Source organism: Amblyraja radiata, chromosome 3 (assembly GCF_010909765.2).
Source record: "Amblyraja radiata isolate CabotCenter1 chromosome 3, sAmbRad1.1.pri, whole genome shotgun sequence".
Taxonomy (NCBI): domain Eukaryota; kingdom Metazoa; phylum Chordata; class Chondrichthyes; order Rajiformes; family Rajidae; genus Amblyraja; species Amblyraja radiata.
In genome coordinates this window covers 116,764,189-116,780,055 of record NC_045958.1, presented here as the reverse complement: position 1 = coordinate 116,780,055, position 15,867 = coordinate 116,764,189, and the positions used below count along the sequence as shown (strand labels likewise).

Genomic DNA, 15,867 nt, shown 5'->3' with positions numbered 1-15,867 from the left:
TGTGTCTGAACTAATACCTCAGGGTTACTGAGTTCCAGTCTGGTGGCTCCCGACCCGAAACGTCGCCTATCCATTCCCTCCCCAGATGTAGTCTGACCCACTAAGTTCCTCCAGCAGTTTGTGATAGATAGCTCAAGATAGCAGGATCTGCAGTCTCTTGTGCCAGCATGGTCCCTTAGTTCTGGGCAGGGCCCTTGTTTTTTGTACAAACAGGTGAATAGGCAAAGTCAAAAAACGATCCTTGAATTTCCAGAAAGCTCCAACACAACTGAACATTGAAACCCGCTTCAGTAGATCGGCTGACAAAGACCTCAACCGTGACTATTTCAACGGCCTCGGTTGACGATTCTCTATCCGAGGCATCAGTTGATGTTCAGTTGCATCAACTGCACCTGCAGTTCCTTCCAACACTCTAAGCTCTAATTCTGGCAAATAGAGTAGTTTAAGTCTGTGTAAGAAGGAACTGCAGATGCTGGTTTAAACCGAAGATAGACACAAAAGGTGGAGTAACGCAGCGGGACAGGCAACATCTCTGGAGAGAAGGAATGGGTTGTTTCGGGTCGAGACCCTTCTTCAGAAGACTGTGGCTGAAGAAAGGTCTCCACCCAAAACGTCACATAGTCCTTTTCTCCAGAGATGCTGCCTGACCCGCTGAGTTACTCCAGCATTTTGTGTTCTATCGTAGGGCATAGAGTCCCAGAAGGGAGAAGTTACTGAGTATAAAGTGATGACACCACTGAAAAATTTGAAAGCAAAGATGGGAATATTAAAATTGAGGCATAGATCAACAAGGATAGGGTGATAAAATATGTAGGAAGGAACTGTAGATTCTAGTTTACACCAAAGATGAACACTGGAGTAACTCAGCAGGACATGCAGCATCTCTGGAGAAAAGAGATAGTTGACGGTTCGGGTCGAGACCCTTCTTCAGACTGAGAGTCAGCAGGGAGGGAATCTAGAGGGATGAAAAGGTTCAGAACAAATCTATTTGGGTGATAGGGTGGGGATACTGTGATGCTTGGTACCATACATGTTTTGGTTCTGACAAGAGCAGAGGCAGAGAGACAGTCAAGTCAGTCAGTTTACACAGACCAGCCATTGGAATAGTCTAATTACAAAGATGTGGATGAAAGATGTGGATCAACAGCAGATGCACTGGCAGACGGACAATGGGCAGTCTTGGTGCTAGCCCAGATTTGTGGTCTGAAATAACTTCAGAGTTAAATGTGACGTTAAGGTTGCTTAAAATTTGGCTCAGATCCCTATTCAAGGAGTAAAAGACGCTCCACAAATATTGCACATCCATAGCACGATCTTATGCTCCCACAAATTCACTTTGGACATTCAGGTGGAGTGTGTTTTGACTTGAGACAGCCTGTACTGTGGGTAGACACAAAATGCTGGAGTAACTGAGCGGGGACAGGCAGCATCTCTGGAGAGAAGAAATGGGTGACGTTTCGGGTCGAGCCCCTTCTTGAACTGGCAATCTCAAAAACAAAGAAGCATTCAATAGATGAACCAATGCAGGCAGCTCCATAGCATACCCTGGTGGTCACTGAGACCCATCAGGATACATCAGAACAATATATAGCACAGAAGATGGCTGTTGAGCCCATCCCAGCAAGAAATGGGACGTTAGATTACTCCCACTTCCCAGCTCTCAGGCCATGGCCTTCAAGGTTACAGTGCTTCAAGTGTTTATCTACAGTTGGTAATCACATTTTGGGAAGTCTAACAAAGGCAGGGCCTACACAGTGAACGGTAGAGTGGGGAGTGCTGTAGAGCAGAGGGATCTAGGAGTGCAACTACTCACTTTATTGTATGTTTACTATTGTAGTTTTTGCATGTAATGTGCCTATAAAAAGTGGCAGCAAGCAAGAATTCCACCATACCAGTTCACTCCCGGTGCCTATGACAAATAAACATCCTCTACCTTTGACCCCTCCAAATTGCATTTCTTGCCCAAAATGTTTGTCCCAAAGATCAGTAATGGAATTAGAGATCAAAAATTATTCATGATGCTGAGGAGGAATTTATTTAGTCAGCGGTGGTGAATCTGTGGAATTCATTGCCACCGAAGGCTGTGGAGTCCAAGTCAAAGGAGATTTTTAAGGCAGATTTTGACATTCTTGATTAGTACGGGTGTCAGGGGTAACGGGGAGAAGGGAGATTGGGATTGAGGGAGAAAGATAGATCTGCCATGATTGAATGGCGTGGAAGATTTGATAGGCCAAATGGCCTAATTCGGATCCTAGAACTTAACATTAAAGTCCCCCCACAATAATGACAAAGACAACATTTAACAGAATCTTCTTCTATAGAAAGTTTATTCCCTCTATTTTGCACACAAGTAATCTTGGTACAATCTTACAGTATTTCAGCAAACAGTATCCCTTTATAGCATTGGGTACATTAGTGCCCAATTCAGTGATAATGGTATAATACACCACCCAATAAATTATAAAGTAAGTCTTTAATCACATTCACCAGTCTTATCTTCATCGTAGGCAAAGCTGAAGCAGGAATATTTTTTTCTTTCTTCAACCATGTACAAATGGTAAACATTGGTAGACTGACTGGTTTACTGTCAAACACAAACATTTTGGAACATTTCCTCAGCAAAGCCAGACCGTCGAGTAGATGATTTGTTCTTCTGTGATTGCTAAATGTGCCATATATTCATTCCCTAATGTTCAATAGCAACTTCAGCAAATGAGCCTCTATAACCTGTTGAACTGAAAGAAGGAAATCTCCAATTTAGAAAATGCAACAATTCCTATTTTCAGACACACAAAAGTAGCCCTGCTGAAAATCTGAAGAGAAAAAAAAAAAAATCAAAAAAAAAATCAGAAAGGGTTAGAGGGATTTTTGTTAATGAAAGTTAACAAGAACTTCCAGACCTCGTGTTACCAGTGGCTTACAAGTATTCCAAAATAAAATAATTTTGTTTTTTATGAAGGATCTATTTTTTTAACGAGACTTTAGTAACTGCACTTGGGCAGATTAATTGCATAATAAAATAAAATCTAATAATTACCATTCTTGAAACTAAGCCCTACAGCCATATCCATAGCATTAAATCCCGAATCTGTTTCAACAGTCGGATCAGCACCATATTCTGCAAAGACAGTTTAAAAGCATGTTAGATCAAACAATGATTAAAAGGTTACTCAAATTAACTTCATATTAATTTTATTTTGAGATTGAGGCTTTGCCAGAGGGTAGCAATTACTGGCCACCCCTAATGCCTTCTTGAAATACTGCAGACCAAAATGAGCAGCTCAGGTAGAACAGAATGCATTTCAGAGGATATGGAGTCATATCAGAGCATTTCAGAGGATATGGAGTCATAGAGTGTAATGTATTCATACATATTCATGTATATGTTAATGAGTTGGTGCTCAATAGAAGCAGCGAATGTTGGATAATAAATCTCTCTCTCGTGAGTCTCTACATGACATGGAAATAGGCCCGTCAGCCCAACTTGTCCATGCAGTCCAAGTTGGCATACTGGGCTAGTTTTCCCTCATTTCGCCCATAGCCCTCCAAATCCTTCCTAGCTTTACATCTATCCAAATGTCTTTTAAAAGTCGTACTTGTTTGCACTTCTATAACTTCCTTTGGCAGCTCATGCATGACATTAACTACCTCTGAGTTAGGACACAAAGTGCTGGAGTAACTCAGCAGATCAGGCAGCATCTCTGGAGAACATGGTTAGGCATGTTTCAGATCGAGACTCTACTTTAGAACAATTTTACATCGGAAACAAGCCAACAACGACGGGAGTGCTTACCCAAAAGGTGGCTTGCTGCAGAAACCGCTGAGAATTAATACCTTCAGTGAGTTATTTCAGGCAGCAGATGGAGATTCAGACTTGCATAAAATCTGAGTTATGCAACAGTTCACAAACGCAACCCTTACGCAAGTCGGGAAGTACTATCAGACCTGTTCTGAAACACGGTCCAGGGCTCTATCATTTACTGTGCAAGTTCTGCCCTGGTTAAACATACCAGAGTGCAACACTTCACACCTGGCAGAGTTACATTTAATTTGCTTGTTGTAAACTTTAGATATTCTTCCTCACTGTCTACAAGATCACTAATTTGTAAATTTGCTAACAATGTTAACTGCATTGTTATCCAAATTGTTAAAGTATATAACAAACAATAAATAGTGGACTCAGCAACAACCCCTTCAGCACATCACAGGTCACAGCCTCCAATCAGAAAAATAACCCTTCGTAAATACTCTTTGACTCTTTGACTCCTTGCACCAAGCCCATTTTGAATCAAATAGGCCAGCTCACCTTGGATTCCATGCAATATAACTTTACAGACAAGCCTACCTTGTGGGGCCTCGTCGAAGGCCATGCTATAGTCCATACAGACCACATTTAATTAAAAAATGTTAAATTATTTAATTTATTTTTTACCATATCCACTGCTTGCCATTAATCCTTGGTGACTTCTTGAAAAACTCTATCATTTATTGTCAGCCACATAGTTGGGTCTGGAGCCACATTTAAGTCATATAGAGTAATGACATCAGTAACCAGATGTTTTTACAATAAGCCAATGATTTGTGGTCATTATTACAGCTTTATTATTTTGTAATTTACAAATCATTAATGATTTAAAATTCCACAGTGAGGTTTGCACTCTCTTCTCTATTAGTTACCAGACAAGCACCCAAGTTACTTGTGTAACATCAACCCCTATGCCACCACCATACCCAGAGGTCAACAACTCAAATAGTTAAATAATTTGTATTTACATGGTACATTATAGAGAGCAAAGTTTAAACTGTTGGCCTTCATAACAAGAGGTTTTCAGTACAGGAGTAAAGAGGTTCTTCTGCAGTTGTATAGGGCTCTGGTGAGACCACATCTGGAGTATTGTGTACAGTTTTGGTCTCCTAATTTGAGGAAGGACATCCTTGTGATTGAGGCAGTGCAGCGTAGGTTCATGAGATTGATCCCTGGGATGGCGGGACTGTCATATGAGGAAAGATTGAAAAGGCTTGTATTCACTGGAGTTTAGAAGGATGGGGGGATCTTATAGAAACATATAAAATTAATAGGACTGGACCAGCTAGATGCAGGAAATTTTTTCCCAATGTTGGGCGAGTCCAGAACCAGGACAGTCTTAGAATAAAGGGGAGGTCATTTAAGACTGAGGTGAGAAAAAACTTTTTCACCCAGAGAGTTGTGAATTTATGGAATTCCCTGCCACAGAGGGCAGTGGAGGCCAAGTCACTGGATGGATTTAAGAGAGAGTTAGATACTCTAGGGGCTAGTGGAGTCAAGGGATATGGGGAGAAGGCAGGCACGGGTTATTGATAGGGGACGATCAGCCATGATCACAATGAATGGCGGTGCTGGCTCGAAGGGCCAAATGGCCTCCTCCTGCACCTATTTTCTATGTTTCTATGAGACAAGAACCCATACCTGCACCTGTACTTTAAGTAAACTGGACAATGCTGCCTGAATCTCCAACATATTATGACCTGAATATTTAAACAAAATCATGCAGCTTTCTTTAGTTCAAGAGGCGGTGCCTGTGCATCATATTGGTGCACTAAAATCTCAGGTAAAATTGTTTAGTAGTGTAGAATTTACAAGTAATTTGTTTTTGGTCTGACTTACCCAATAGCATCTCCACACATTTCACATGATTTCCGTGCACTGCATAAAGCAAAGGAGTGCCCCCATTCTAAAATCAGAAAAACATTAGGACATTTTTCAAAATCATTGCACTTATTGTATTTAAATTTAAGAAAAAAAAAGATTATCAGATTAATCAATGTATAATTTCTCACAAATCAAATACAAGAACATAATTGTTTAGATTAATGTGACCTTGAAGCTGTAAGATTACAGCAAAAATGCAGTAGATTCAATGGTTTTCCAGGCAAGGTATACTCTGGGCATTCCTACCCGGTTCCCATTTATAATATGACCTTCTTTTAACTGCTCTCAAAGTAGCTTGGTAAGCCACACACTTGATAAGAAAACATAGATGTGAGCTTTTATAAATATTTGTTGAGTTAATTCAATATTTTAAGTGTAGTCACTACTTTGCTGCGTGGAATGCAGCCACCAATATCAGCACAGCAAATTCCCACAGACTGCAACAGAATATTAACCAGGAGACACAAGAGACTGCAGAGCATAAAACAAAGTGCTGGAGCAACTCGGGGGTCAGGCAGCATCCATGGTGGGAATGGGCAGACGATGTTTCAGGTTAGCCTGAAGAAGGGCTTCGACCCGCAAAGTTATCTGTCCGTTCCTTGCACAGATACCGTCTCACCCGTTGAGTTCCTCCAGCACTTTTTTTTGTACATTATTAGTCAAACAAATGATATTGCTTCTTAATTTTTCTAGTCATCTTGTCGCCGATTTAAAGGAAGATGCCAAAACGATTTAAAACCATGGATTTGATATTTCTTGACATGCGTTGCAATCTGGCTTCTTTGATAGGGGAATCTGGAGTTTAGCAACAATTTAGTGGATGGCACAGTGGCACAGCTAGTAGAGCCGCCTGTCTCACAGCTCCAGGTACCTTCATTCAACCCTGACCTCCAGTGGGGTTTGTATGATGTCCATGTGGACCACACGGGTTTCCGAAGGTGCTCTCATTATCTCTTACATACCAAAGACGTGTGGGTCGGTAAGTTAATTGGCCATTGTTAATTTGCTCCTCGTGTGTTGGCAAGTGGCTAGAAATGTTGGTGACACGGGTGTGGGGTAGCAGTAATAGGATCATTAATGGATAATGATCTTGTTACTGGGATCAGGCCGAATCTTTGATGGCGAACAGAAGGGCCCATTTCTGCTTTCCATAACTCTTGTCATGAAGCAGGCTAATCAACTAATCAGATTTCACAATTCTCATAGAACAAACCAGAGAATAAATAGTACTAATAATTAACTTTTTTAAAGATAAAGCAGGTTCGAGAGATGATAGCAGATTAACGCAGAGGTGGAAATATCAAAAAATGTTGTAGAAAGTATTTCAAATGGCAGATCTTTCTCAATATTCTCAGGAATTGCAACTCTACAGATAGAAAATCAATTTCTCAAAGGCCAGATACTAATCAGTTTATGAATAAAATGTTTGTTTCATCTCCTTCAACAAATCTTAAACATGTTCAAGGTCTATAAAAAGACTGCAACAGCACACCTTGTGGTGGAGCAAGTTAATTCTGGCAGCAACTTCCACATCTGAGGATAACAAAAATTGCTGTCAGTTTTACAGAGTAATGATGACAAGCGTTGACAGATGTTGTCAACCACAAATTCCCATGCATTGAATCCACAAACGCTTAAGGAGGTAGTAAACTTGCCAATGTGGGAAGATATAATCATCATGCACATCTAAAATTAAAAACAATTCTGTAATAGACAGCGTTCATGACTACTCCGTTATTGCACTGATCTCAGGTTTTTGGCTCAGTTGCTGCTTCTAAGTTTCTCCATTATGTCATTAGAACATATGGTTTGAATGAGAAAATGGAGAAAAACAAATGATGATAAATCCAACCGCAAATTGCTCGTGGCTGATGGTTTTCCATTTTATTTAATTCACTCAATCAAATTTTGTTTAAAATATCATTTGATTTTTATATAAAGAAGAAAAATATTGACGAATAAATCATTAAGGTTACTTACCCAGTCATATTCATTCACATCACATCCATAGTCAAGCAGCATGTTAACAATATTTGAGTAGCCTTTACTGCTGGCCAGTGATAGTGCACTCTCCCTCCCATTTGCTAAAAGATGCGGATCACCTCCCTTTCAAAAATAAATATGCTTCAATTAAATTTCCAAAGAGAAGCAAAAATCTGCGTTTATAAATGTTTTGTGATAAAAATAACAATTATTTATTTTATAATGAGAAAATAAATCAGTAAGAAACAATATTATCTTCAACCTAAATATTTTGTAGATCAAATATTTATGGATCATAATTTTAGGATGTATGTCTTTCAACATAATGGGAGATTATGTCTTATGAGGGGGAATTATTGTTTGAGCTAGCACACTCAAAGGGTGAGAACACAGCCGATTGGGGGCGCTTGTGTTGAGAAATTTCAGATAGTATTTCACAGAATGGTGGCACAGCAGTAGAGTTACTGCCTTACAGCGCTGGAGACCCGGGTTCGATCCCGACTATAGGTGCGGTCTGTACGGTGTTTAATGTTCTTCCCGTGTGTTTTCTCCAAGATCTTCGGTTTCCTCCTGTATCCGCTCTGTATCTCTAAACAAAAGTATGTTTGTTGCCTAGTCTTACTAATGTGGTTTATGGGACAGAAGGGTCCAGTGACAGAGGGGTGGCATGTCCAAGGTCATGTCCTAAGTTGGTTGCCACAATCGTCAGGTGCCTATGTGGTCATTTTGGGATGTTAGCTTGGTCTGGAATTGTCTCTTGACATCCCTGATGCCTTTGCGGAGACCATATAAAGGTGTATTTTGCATGGGTTAGGATTGCCCTTCTTGAACACCCCAACCCTATTCATCACTGGGGAGTTAATTTCACAGTTCATCCATGGTTGCCAGTAGAAGAACATTTTCAGATTGATGGTTGTTGGAAGATCATGCCACTAGATGCGTCTTGCATAACTTGTCCGTCATCATAACGTTTAAAACATATATTCGCCGACTTAAGTACTTGGTCTCGCTACCATAAGCACACTATGGAAAAAGGACTATTTAGACAGGCCCGTACGAAGCTTTTCAAAGAGGGGGGTGGCATGACAGGATTACAAAAATCTTAATTAGATTAGATTAGATTATTTAATGACCACACAGTCAAGCTGGTGGAATTCAGGTTCAGTACAGGATGTTACAAGGTAGGCTGATTCCCGTCAAACACAACATCATACAATATACAGTACATGCATGGAGAGGATATGTGCTGTTATCATAGTGTGTTCAGAATTCGGATTGCGTGTGGGTAAAAACTGTTTTTAAATCGAGATGTCTTGGCGGACAGTGAGCTGTAGCGCCTACCTGATGGCAGCAGGTGGAAGATGTGGTGAGCTGGGTGGGAGGGATCAGAGATGATTTTCTTCACTATAATGTGAAATAATGTGCGTGTTGCGCACGTTACGAGCGCGTAGCGTGACGTCCCTCGATGCCGGGGTCCTGGGCCCTGGACGCACAGGGGTTTTAGATGCTCTCTGATGCATTCTGAGCCTTATTTTGGAGCATTTTTGCACCAAATTTATGGCCAATATTTCAGAAATTAACCGGAATCTGAGAGGTAGCTTTTTCACATAAAGGATGGTGGGTGTATAGAATGAGCTGCCAGAGGAGGTAGTTAAGGCTGGGACTATCCTAATGTTTAGGAGACATTTGGACACGTACATGGACAGGTTTAGATGGATATGGCCCAAACGCGTGTGAGTGGGACTAGTGCAGATGGGACATGTTGGTCGGTGTGGGCAAGTTGGGCTGAAGGGCCTGTTTCCACACTGCATCATTCTATGACTAAAAAGTTAAGAAGAAAAATGCATGTAGATAAGTAGAGCAGATTTGAAAGAGGAGTGAAATGTAAAGGCAGAGAGAGGTTTATGGGTGGAAAGTAACATAGGAAAGGAGGGGGGAGGGTGGGCTTGGGCAGATGGGTGAAGGGAAAATAGACACAAAGTGCTGGATAACTCAGTGGGTCAGGCAGCATCTGTGGAGAACATGGATAGGTGACGTTTCACAGAGTGCTGGAGTAATTCAGTGGGTCAGGCAGCATCTGTGGAGAAAAGGTATAGATTATGGTACCCGGAAGCTGAAGCAAAGAAGTCGAAGTCAAAGAACGGAATGGAAACGAGGCCGAAACGCCAATAAACCGAAAGAATCCGAAGACGAAACGCCTACTAACCGAAAGGATGCTGGAGGATGAAGTGCAGGCCCAGATTGACTGCATTATCCACAGATCTATTGGCCCAATATGCAAACTGCAGAGAGTCCTGCAGGGGGATTGTGATATTTTTCAGCTTGGCCAGCACAAGCCTTTTCAAGGGTCTTCATGACTACAGAGGTCAGTGTGACAGGCCTGTAGTCATTAAGACCAGTAATACTTGTCTTTTTGGGTACTGGGACAATAGTGGAGACTTTGAAGCAGACAGGTGCATGTTTTGCAGGTACACAAAAATGCTGGAGAAACTCAGCGGGTGCAGCAGCATCTATGGAGCGAAGGAAATAGGTAACGTTTCGGGCCGAAACCCTTCTTCAGACTGTTTTAACCAGTCCCAGGGACTGGTTAAAATGAATAATTGGGTGTGAAGTGGTGATTGGAGTGGGGTGGGTATAAACATAGAAACATAGCAATTAGGTGCAGGAGTAGGCCCTTCGGCCCTTCGAGCCTGCACCGCCATTCAATATGATCATGGCTGATCATCCAACTCAGTATCCCGTACCTGCCTTCTCTCCATACCCTCTGATCCCCTTAGCCACATCTAACTCCCTCTTAAATATAGCCAATGAACTGGCCTCAACTACCCTCTGTGCCAGAGAGTTCCAGAGATTCACCACTCTCTGTGTGAAAAAAGTTTTTCTCATCTCGGTTTTAAAGGATTTCCCCCTTATCCTAAGCTGTGACCCCTTGTCCTGGACTTCCCCAACATCGGGAACAATCTTCCTGCATCTAGCCTGTCCAACCCCTTAAGAATTTTGTAAGTTTCTATAAGATCCCCTCTCAGTCTCCTAAATTCTAGAGAGTATAAACCAAGTCTATCCAGTCTTTCTTCATAAGACAGTCCTGACATCCCAGGAATCAGTCTGGTGAACCTTCTCTGCACTCCCTCTATGGCAATAATGTCCTTCCTCAGATTTGGAGACCAAAACTGTACGCAATACTCCAGGTGTGGTCTCACCAAGACCCTGTACAACTGCAGTAGAACCTCCCTGCTCCTATACTCAAATCCTTTTGCTATGAAAGCTAACATACCATTCGCTTTCTTCACTGCCTGCTGCACCTGCATGCCTACTTTCAATGACTGGTGTACCATGACACCCAGGTCTAGCTGCATCTCCCCTTTTCCTAATCGGCCACCATTTAGATAATAGTCTGCTTTCCTGTTTTTGCCACCAAAATGGATAACCTCACATTTATCCACATTATACTGCATCTGCCAAACATTTGTCCACTCACCCAGCCTATCCAAGTCACCTTGCAGTCTCCTAGCATCCTCCTCACAGCTAACACTGCCCCCCAGCTTAGTGTCATCAGCAAACTTGGAGATATTGCCTTCAATTCCCTCATCCAGATCATTAATATATATATTGTAAATAGCTGGGGTCCCAGCACTGAGCCTTGCGGTACCCCACTAGTCACTGCCCGCCATTGTGAAAAGGACCCGTTTACTCCTACTCTTTGCTTCCTGTTTGCCAGCCAGTTCTCTATCCACATCAATACTGAACCCCCAATGCCGTGTGCTTTAAGTTTGTATGCTAATCTCTTATGTGGGACCTTGTCGAAAGCCTTCTGGAAGTCTAGATACACCACATCCACTGGTTCTCCCCTATCCACGCTACTAGTTACATCCTCGACAAATTCTATAAGATTCGTCAGACATGATTTACCTTTCGTAAATCCATGCTGACTTTGTCCAATGATTTCACCACTTTCCAAATGTGCTGCTATCCCATCTTTAATAACCGACTCTAGCAGTTTCCCCACTACCGATGTTAGACTAACTGGTCTGTAATTCCCCGTTTTCTCTCTCCCTCCCTTCTTAAAAAGTGGGGTTACGTTTGCTACCCGCCAATCCTCAGGAACTACTCCAGAATCTAAAGAATTTTGAAAGATTATTACTAATGCATCCACTATTTCTGGAGCTACTTCCTTAAGTACTCTGGGATGCAGCCTATCTGGCCCTGGGGATTTATCGGCCTTTAATCCATTCAATTTACCCAACACCACTTCCCGACTAACCTGGATTTCACTCAATTCCTCCAACTCCTTTGACCCGCGGTCCCCTGCTATTTCCGGCAGATTATTTATGTCTTCCTTAGTGAAGACGGAACCAAAGTAGTTATTCAATTGGTCCGCCATATCCTTGTTCCCCATGATCAACTCACCTGTTTCTGACTGCAAGGGACCTACATTTGTTTTAACTAATCTCTTTCTTTTCACATATCTATAAAAACTTTTGCAGTCAGCTTTTATGTTCCCTGCCAGTTTTCTTTCATAATCTATTTTTCCTTTCCTGATTAAGCCCTTTGTCCTCCTCTGCTGGTCTCTGAATTTCTCCCAGTCCTCTGGTATGCTGCTTTTTCTGGCTAATTGCATAAAAGGGCCCAGTCTTTGGCATAAAAGGGCCCAGTCTTTGCAGACTGAGGTCAGGCTGTGAGTGGGTGTGAAGTATTGGTTGGGGTGGGAAAGGGTCCACTCTTTTCCTACTGGAGTCTTGCCTTAAGTAGGTGTGAAGTGGTGAATGGGAAGGAGAGGGTCCATTATTTGCAGACTGGGGTCTGGCTGTGTTTATTGGAGAGGGGTTAGCAGGGTTACGTTTCTGATTTTCAAACCTGCAGTAAAACTCATTCAGGTCGTTGCTCAGCTGACGATTGTCCAAAGCGGGGGGGGGGGGCGGGGGGGTTCCTCTTGTAGTTGGTAATTTCTTGCATGCCCTTCCAAACTGAAGAAGAATCACTAGCTGAGAACTTGCTCCTCAACTTCTCAGAGTACCTTTCCTTGGCAGCTCTGATTCCACTTCTCAGCTCTTTATCGATTAGGCTATTTTTTAACTCTTTAACGATTAGGCTATCGGCTTAACGCATATTTGCCCCCACCCCCTTGATCTCGAAATGGAAATGTTACATCTATATATAATGATCCCATTAAAATGTGTATTTATGTCACAAACTATGGAATTTATATTTTTCAGTATTATTATCAAGGAAAAGAAAGAAGTTCCAATTGTTTGATATTATTTGATATTGTTTAATATTATTCATATGGAGGAGAAAATATAATAGCTCTCAAACCTACCTTAACTTTGCAATGTCACTAAAGAGAATCCCCCTTTCCCTCTGCCCTCCACCTCTCTCTCCCTCCCCCATCCCCTCTCACATTCCCCCTCTTTCACCTTCCTCCCTCCCACGCAGCGTTGGAGGGCCCGCGGCGGGGGGGGGAGGAGACCTGCGAGAGTCCGCGGGGGGCGCGTGTCCGCTGCGGGGGGGGGGGGGGGGGGAAGAAAGGCGTGGGCCCAGCCGGGGGGGGTGGGGGGGGGCGTGGGCCCGACGGCGGGAGAGAAGGCCAGGCCGGAGCGGCGTCTGTTGTCGAGGTTACGGCCGCTGACAGTAGTTCCCACTCCCGCCAGGAAAACGGTGGCATGGGCGTAAGGTGGAGTGGGCCCAGCAGGGGGGGGGGGAGCGTCGGGGGAGGCAAGGGCCCGACGGGTTTAGATTCAGTCGTTCCCGATCCCTCCCGGCAGCGGGAGAACGGTCTCCCCCCCTGGACGCCAGGCGATGGACAGACACCGCAGCCAACCCCCCCCCCCCAGAATCCGCCCGCAACGCAACTACTTACCCAAAGTAGACACGAGGCTTCCAGGAGATCTCTGATTGTGTGGAACAAAGGCTCCTCTAGTATCATCGGTGTGGAGTGAAAATTGATCTAATCTGATCCCGCCCGGACCCACTGCGCACGCGCGGAGATACAGCGTCATGTTACGTCCCTAGTGCGTCACCGGCTTCCCCCAACGGGTAAACGCTGATTGCGCGCCAATTTTTTTTTCCTCGGGAATTTTTCTTACTCTGAAAATAAGGGGGGTGCGACGCACCCAACGCACCCCCCCTTCAGACGGCCATGTTAGAGAATGTACCGCCCCAAATTATTTTGGCTTTTCAGCAGCATCTCTCAAAATTGGTATCTCCACAAACTGGGTGAACAAGAGCATAAGACTCATGAGAAATATGTCTATTCCAAGGTGCACACTATTCCAGTTTGGACACGTTAAGGTGTTTCTTAGTTGTGAAGATGGTCTAAACCTTTAAAGCAAGATACATAAAGAATAGAGATAAGTTCCTTACATTCTGTAGCAGAAACTCCACCACTGCAATTTGTCCATGTGCTGCAGCCCACATGAGTGGAGTAAAGCCTTGCTCATCTTGCATGTTTAGGAGATTGTCTAGAAATTACATAAAACAGAAGCATTCACTCCAGTTTACAGACGTATAAGAAATAGGAACAGTAGGCCACTCTTATCCTTGAGCCTGCTCTGCCATTTAACAAGATAACGGATGATTTTATAACTCAGCTCCACTGTTCCATCTGATTCCAAAAGCTTATCAATGACTCAAATATCCACAACTCTCAAGGGGCAGGGCAGAGACAGAGAGAAAGTCCATTGATACATAGAGCTAAAAATACTCAAATCCCTCTTTACCTCAGTGTTAAATAAATCTTTGAGGCCAGTGTACGAATCACCAGCGAGCCAAACCATACACAAAAATAAACAGCACAAGTTGCAAAAAAACTCACCTTGCTCCATACGGCTCGCCAAATAAAGTAACTCCCCTTGTGCTGCCAGCTGATGTACAGACAAAGCTATAAAAATAATTTAAAATTAAGGTCAGAACAGAGAACCAAAAACACTTTTTTTGACACAGATTATTCTCAAAAGTAAGTTTCCACAAAAGCAACATTTCTTTCATCACCAACAGCTAAAACTGCTCTCTCTTTCATTTCATATTAAATTCCTTTATTCTACCATGGAGCCAGTCTCCTCATGCTACTGCATGCACATCTGCCAAATATTCAATGATTCAAAATAGGACCAATATCACTGACATGTCTGGAAAACCATTTCCTTGGCTAAGAATTAAATCACACAAGAAAAATGAAAAAAAGACCCATTTATTAAAAAGGGATAACAATTCACCATAAAATAATTTAATTAATTCTCCTCAAAGACAATAATCTACTTCAGCTAAATAATTTCATGCACTGATGCAAAAGTCGACTATTAATAATTATATATGTAGTACACATCAAATCCAAGTTAATTTCAGTGCAAATATACTAAATTTACATCAGACTTACAGTGCAAGAGTAAGGGTGCTGCAGAGATTTCATTTCCACGATGTTTGTTAGTCAAGGTTGTTGATTGTTTAATGGGTGAGAAATGCTTGGTTACTGAGGGCGTGACGACATGCCTTACTTGAATTCCAGGAGAAGTTTGGATATTGCACTCAGCTGCAAAAACACAAATATTTTTTTTAAACCTAAAAATGGAAGTTCTCACATGAAAATTTATGCTGCTGTTCACAATTCCTAATTGCAACTTTTTACTCAGTCAAGAGCTGAAGGACAGAAACTGGTCGTGAAGGGACAAAGGATAGTAAATACTTCAAAGTAGTCTCTCATACGCATTCTGAACACTCAAGTGATAGAATTAGAATTAAAAACCTTTATTGTCATTCAGACCTTTCGGTCTGAACGAAATTTCGTGCCTTGCAGTCATACATATAATAAAAATAACAAAAACACACAATAAACATCCAGCACAGTAAGTTCACCAAGCACCTCCTCACTGTGATGGAAGGCAAAAATCTTAAAGTCTTTGTCTCTTCCCTCCTTGGTCTCCCTCTGCGCTGAGGCGATCCAGGTAGAATTAGGCCATTAAGTCTACTCCGTTATTCAATCATGGCTGATCTATCTCTCCCTCCTAACCTCATTCTCCTGCCTTCTCCCCATAACCTCTGACACGTGTACTAATCAAGAATCTATCTATCTCTGCCTTAAGAATATCCATCAGCCTTCTGTGGCAAAGAATTCCACAGATTCACCACCCTCTGACTAAATAAAATTTTCCTCATCCCCTTCCTAAACGAACGTCCTTTAATTCTGAGGCTAAGACCTCTAA

At 42.4% G+C, this 15,867-nt stretch overlaps 1 protein-coding gene across 4 annotated transcripts in view; it reads right to left on the bottom strand.

Annotated features, from left to right (window-relative positions):
- Nucleotides 1–2,298: 2,298 nt before the first annotated feature.
- ankra2 (ankyrin repeat family A member 2) overlaps nucleotides 2,299–15,867 on the bottom strand; it is a 21,903-nt gene continuing 8,334 nt past the window's right edge. For 3 of the 4 annotated variants that reach the window (XM_033018675.1, XM_033018673.1, XM_033018676.1), the window contains 7 exons: nucleotides 15,045–15,197; nucleotides 14,484–14,549; nucleotides 14,033–14,130; nucleotides 7,670–7,795; nucleotides 5,645–5,711; nucleotides 3,038–3,118; nucleotides 2,299–2,735 (listed from right to left, as the gene is read on the bottom strand). In XM_033018675.1, coding sequence (XP_032874566.1) covers nucleotides 2,680–2,735; nucleotides 3,038–3,118; nucleotides 5,645–5,711; nucleotides 7,670–7,795; nucleotides 14,033–14,130; nucleotides 14,484–14,549; nucleotides 15,045–15,197 — 647 coding nt within the window. In that variant the 3' untranslated portion in view covers nucleotides 2,299–2,679. The remainder of the gene's footprint in view (nucleotides 2,736–3,037; nucleotides 3,119–5,644; nucleotides 5,712–7,669; nucleotides 7,796–14,032; nucleotides 14,131–14,483; nucleotides 14,550–15,044; nucleotides 15,198–15,867) is intronic. The other variant, XM_033018677.1, reaches the window with a different exon arrangement.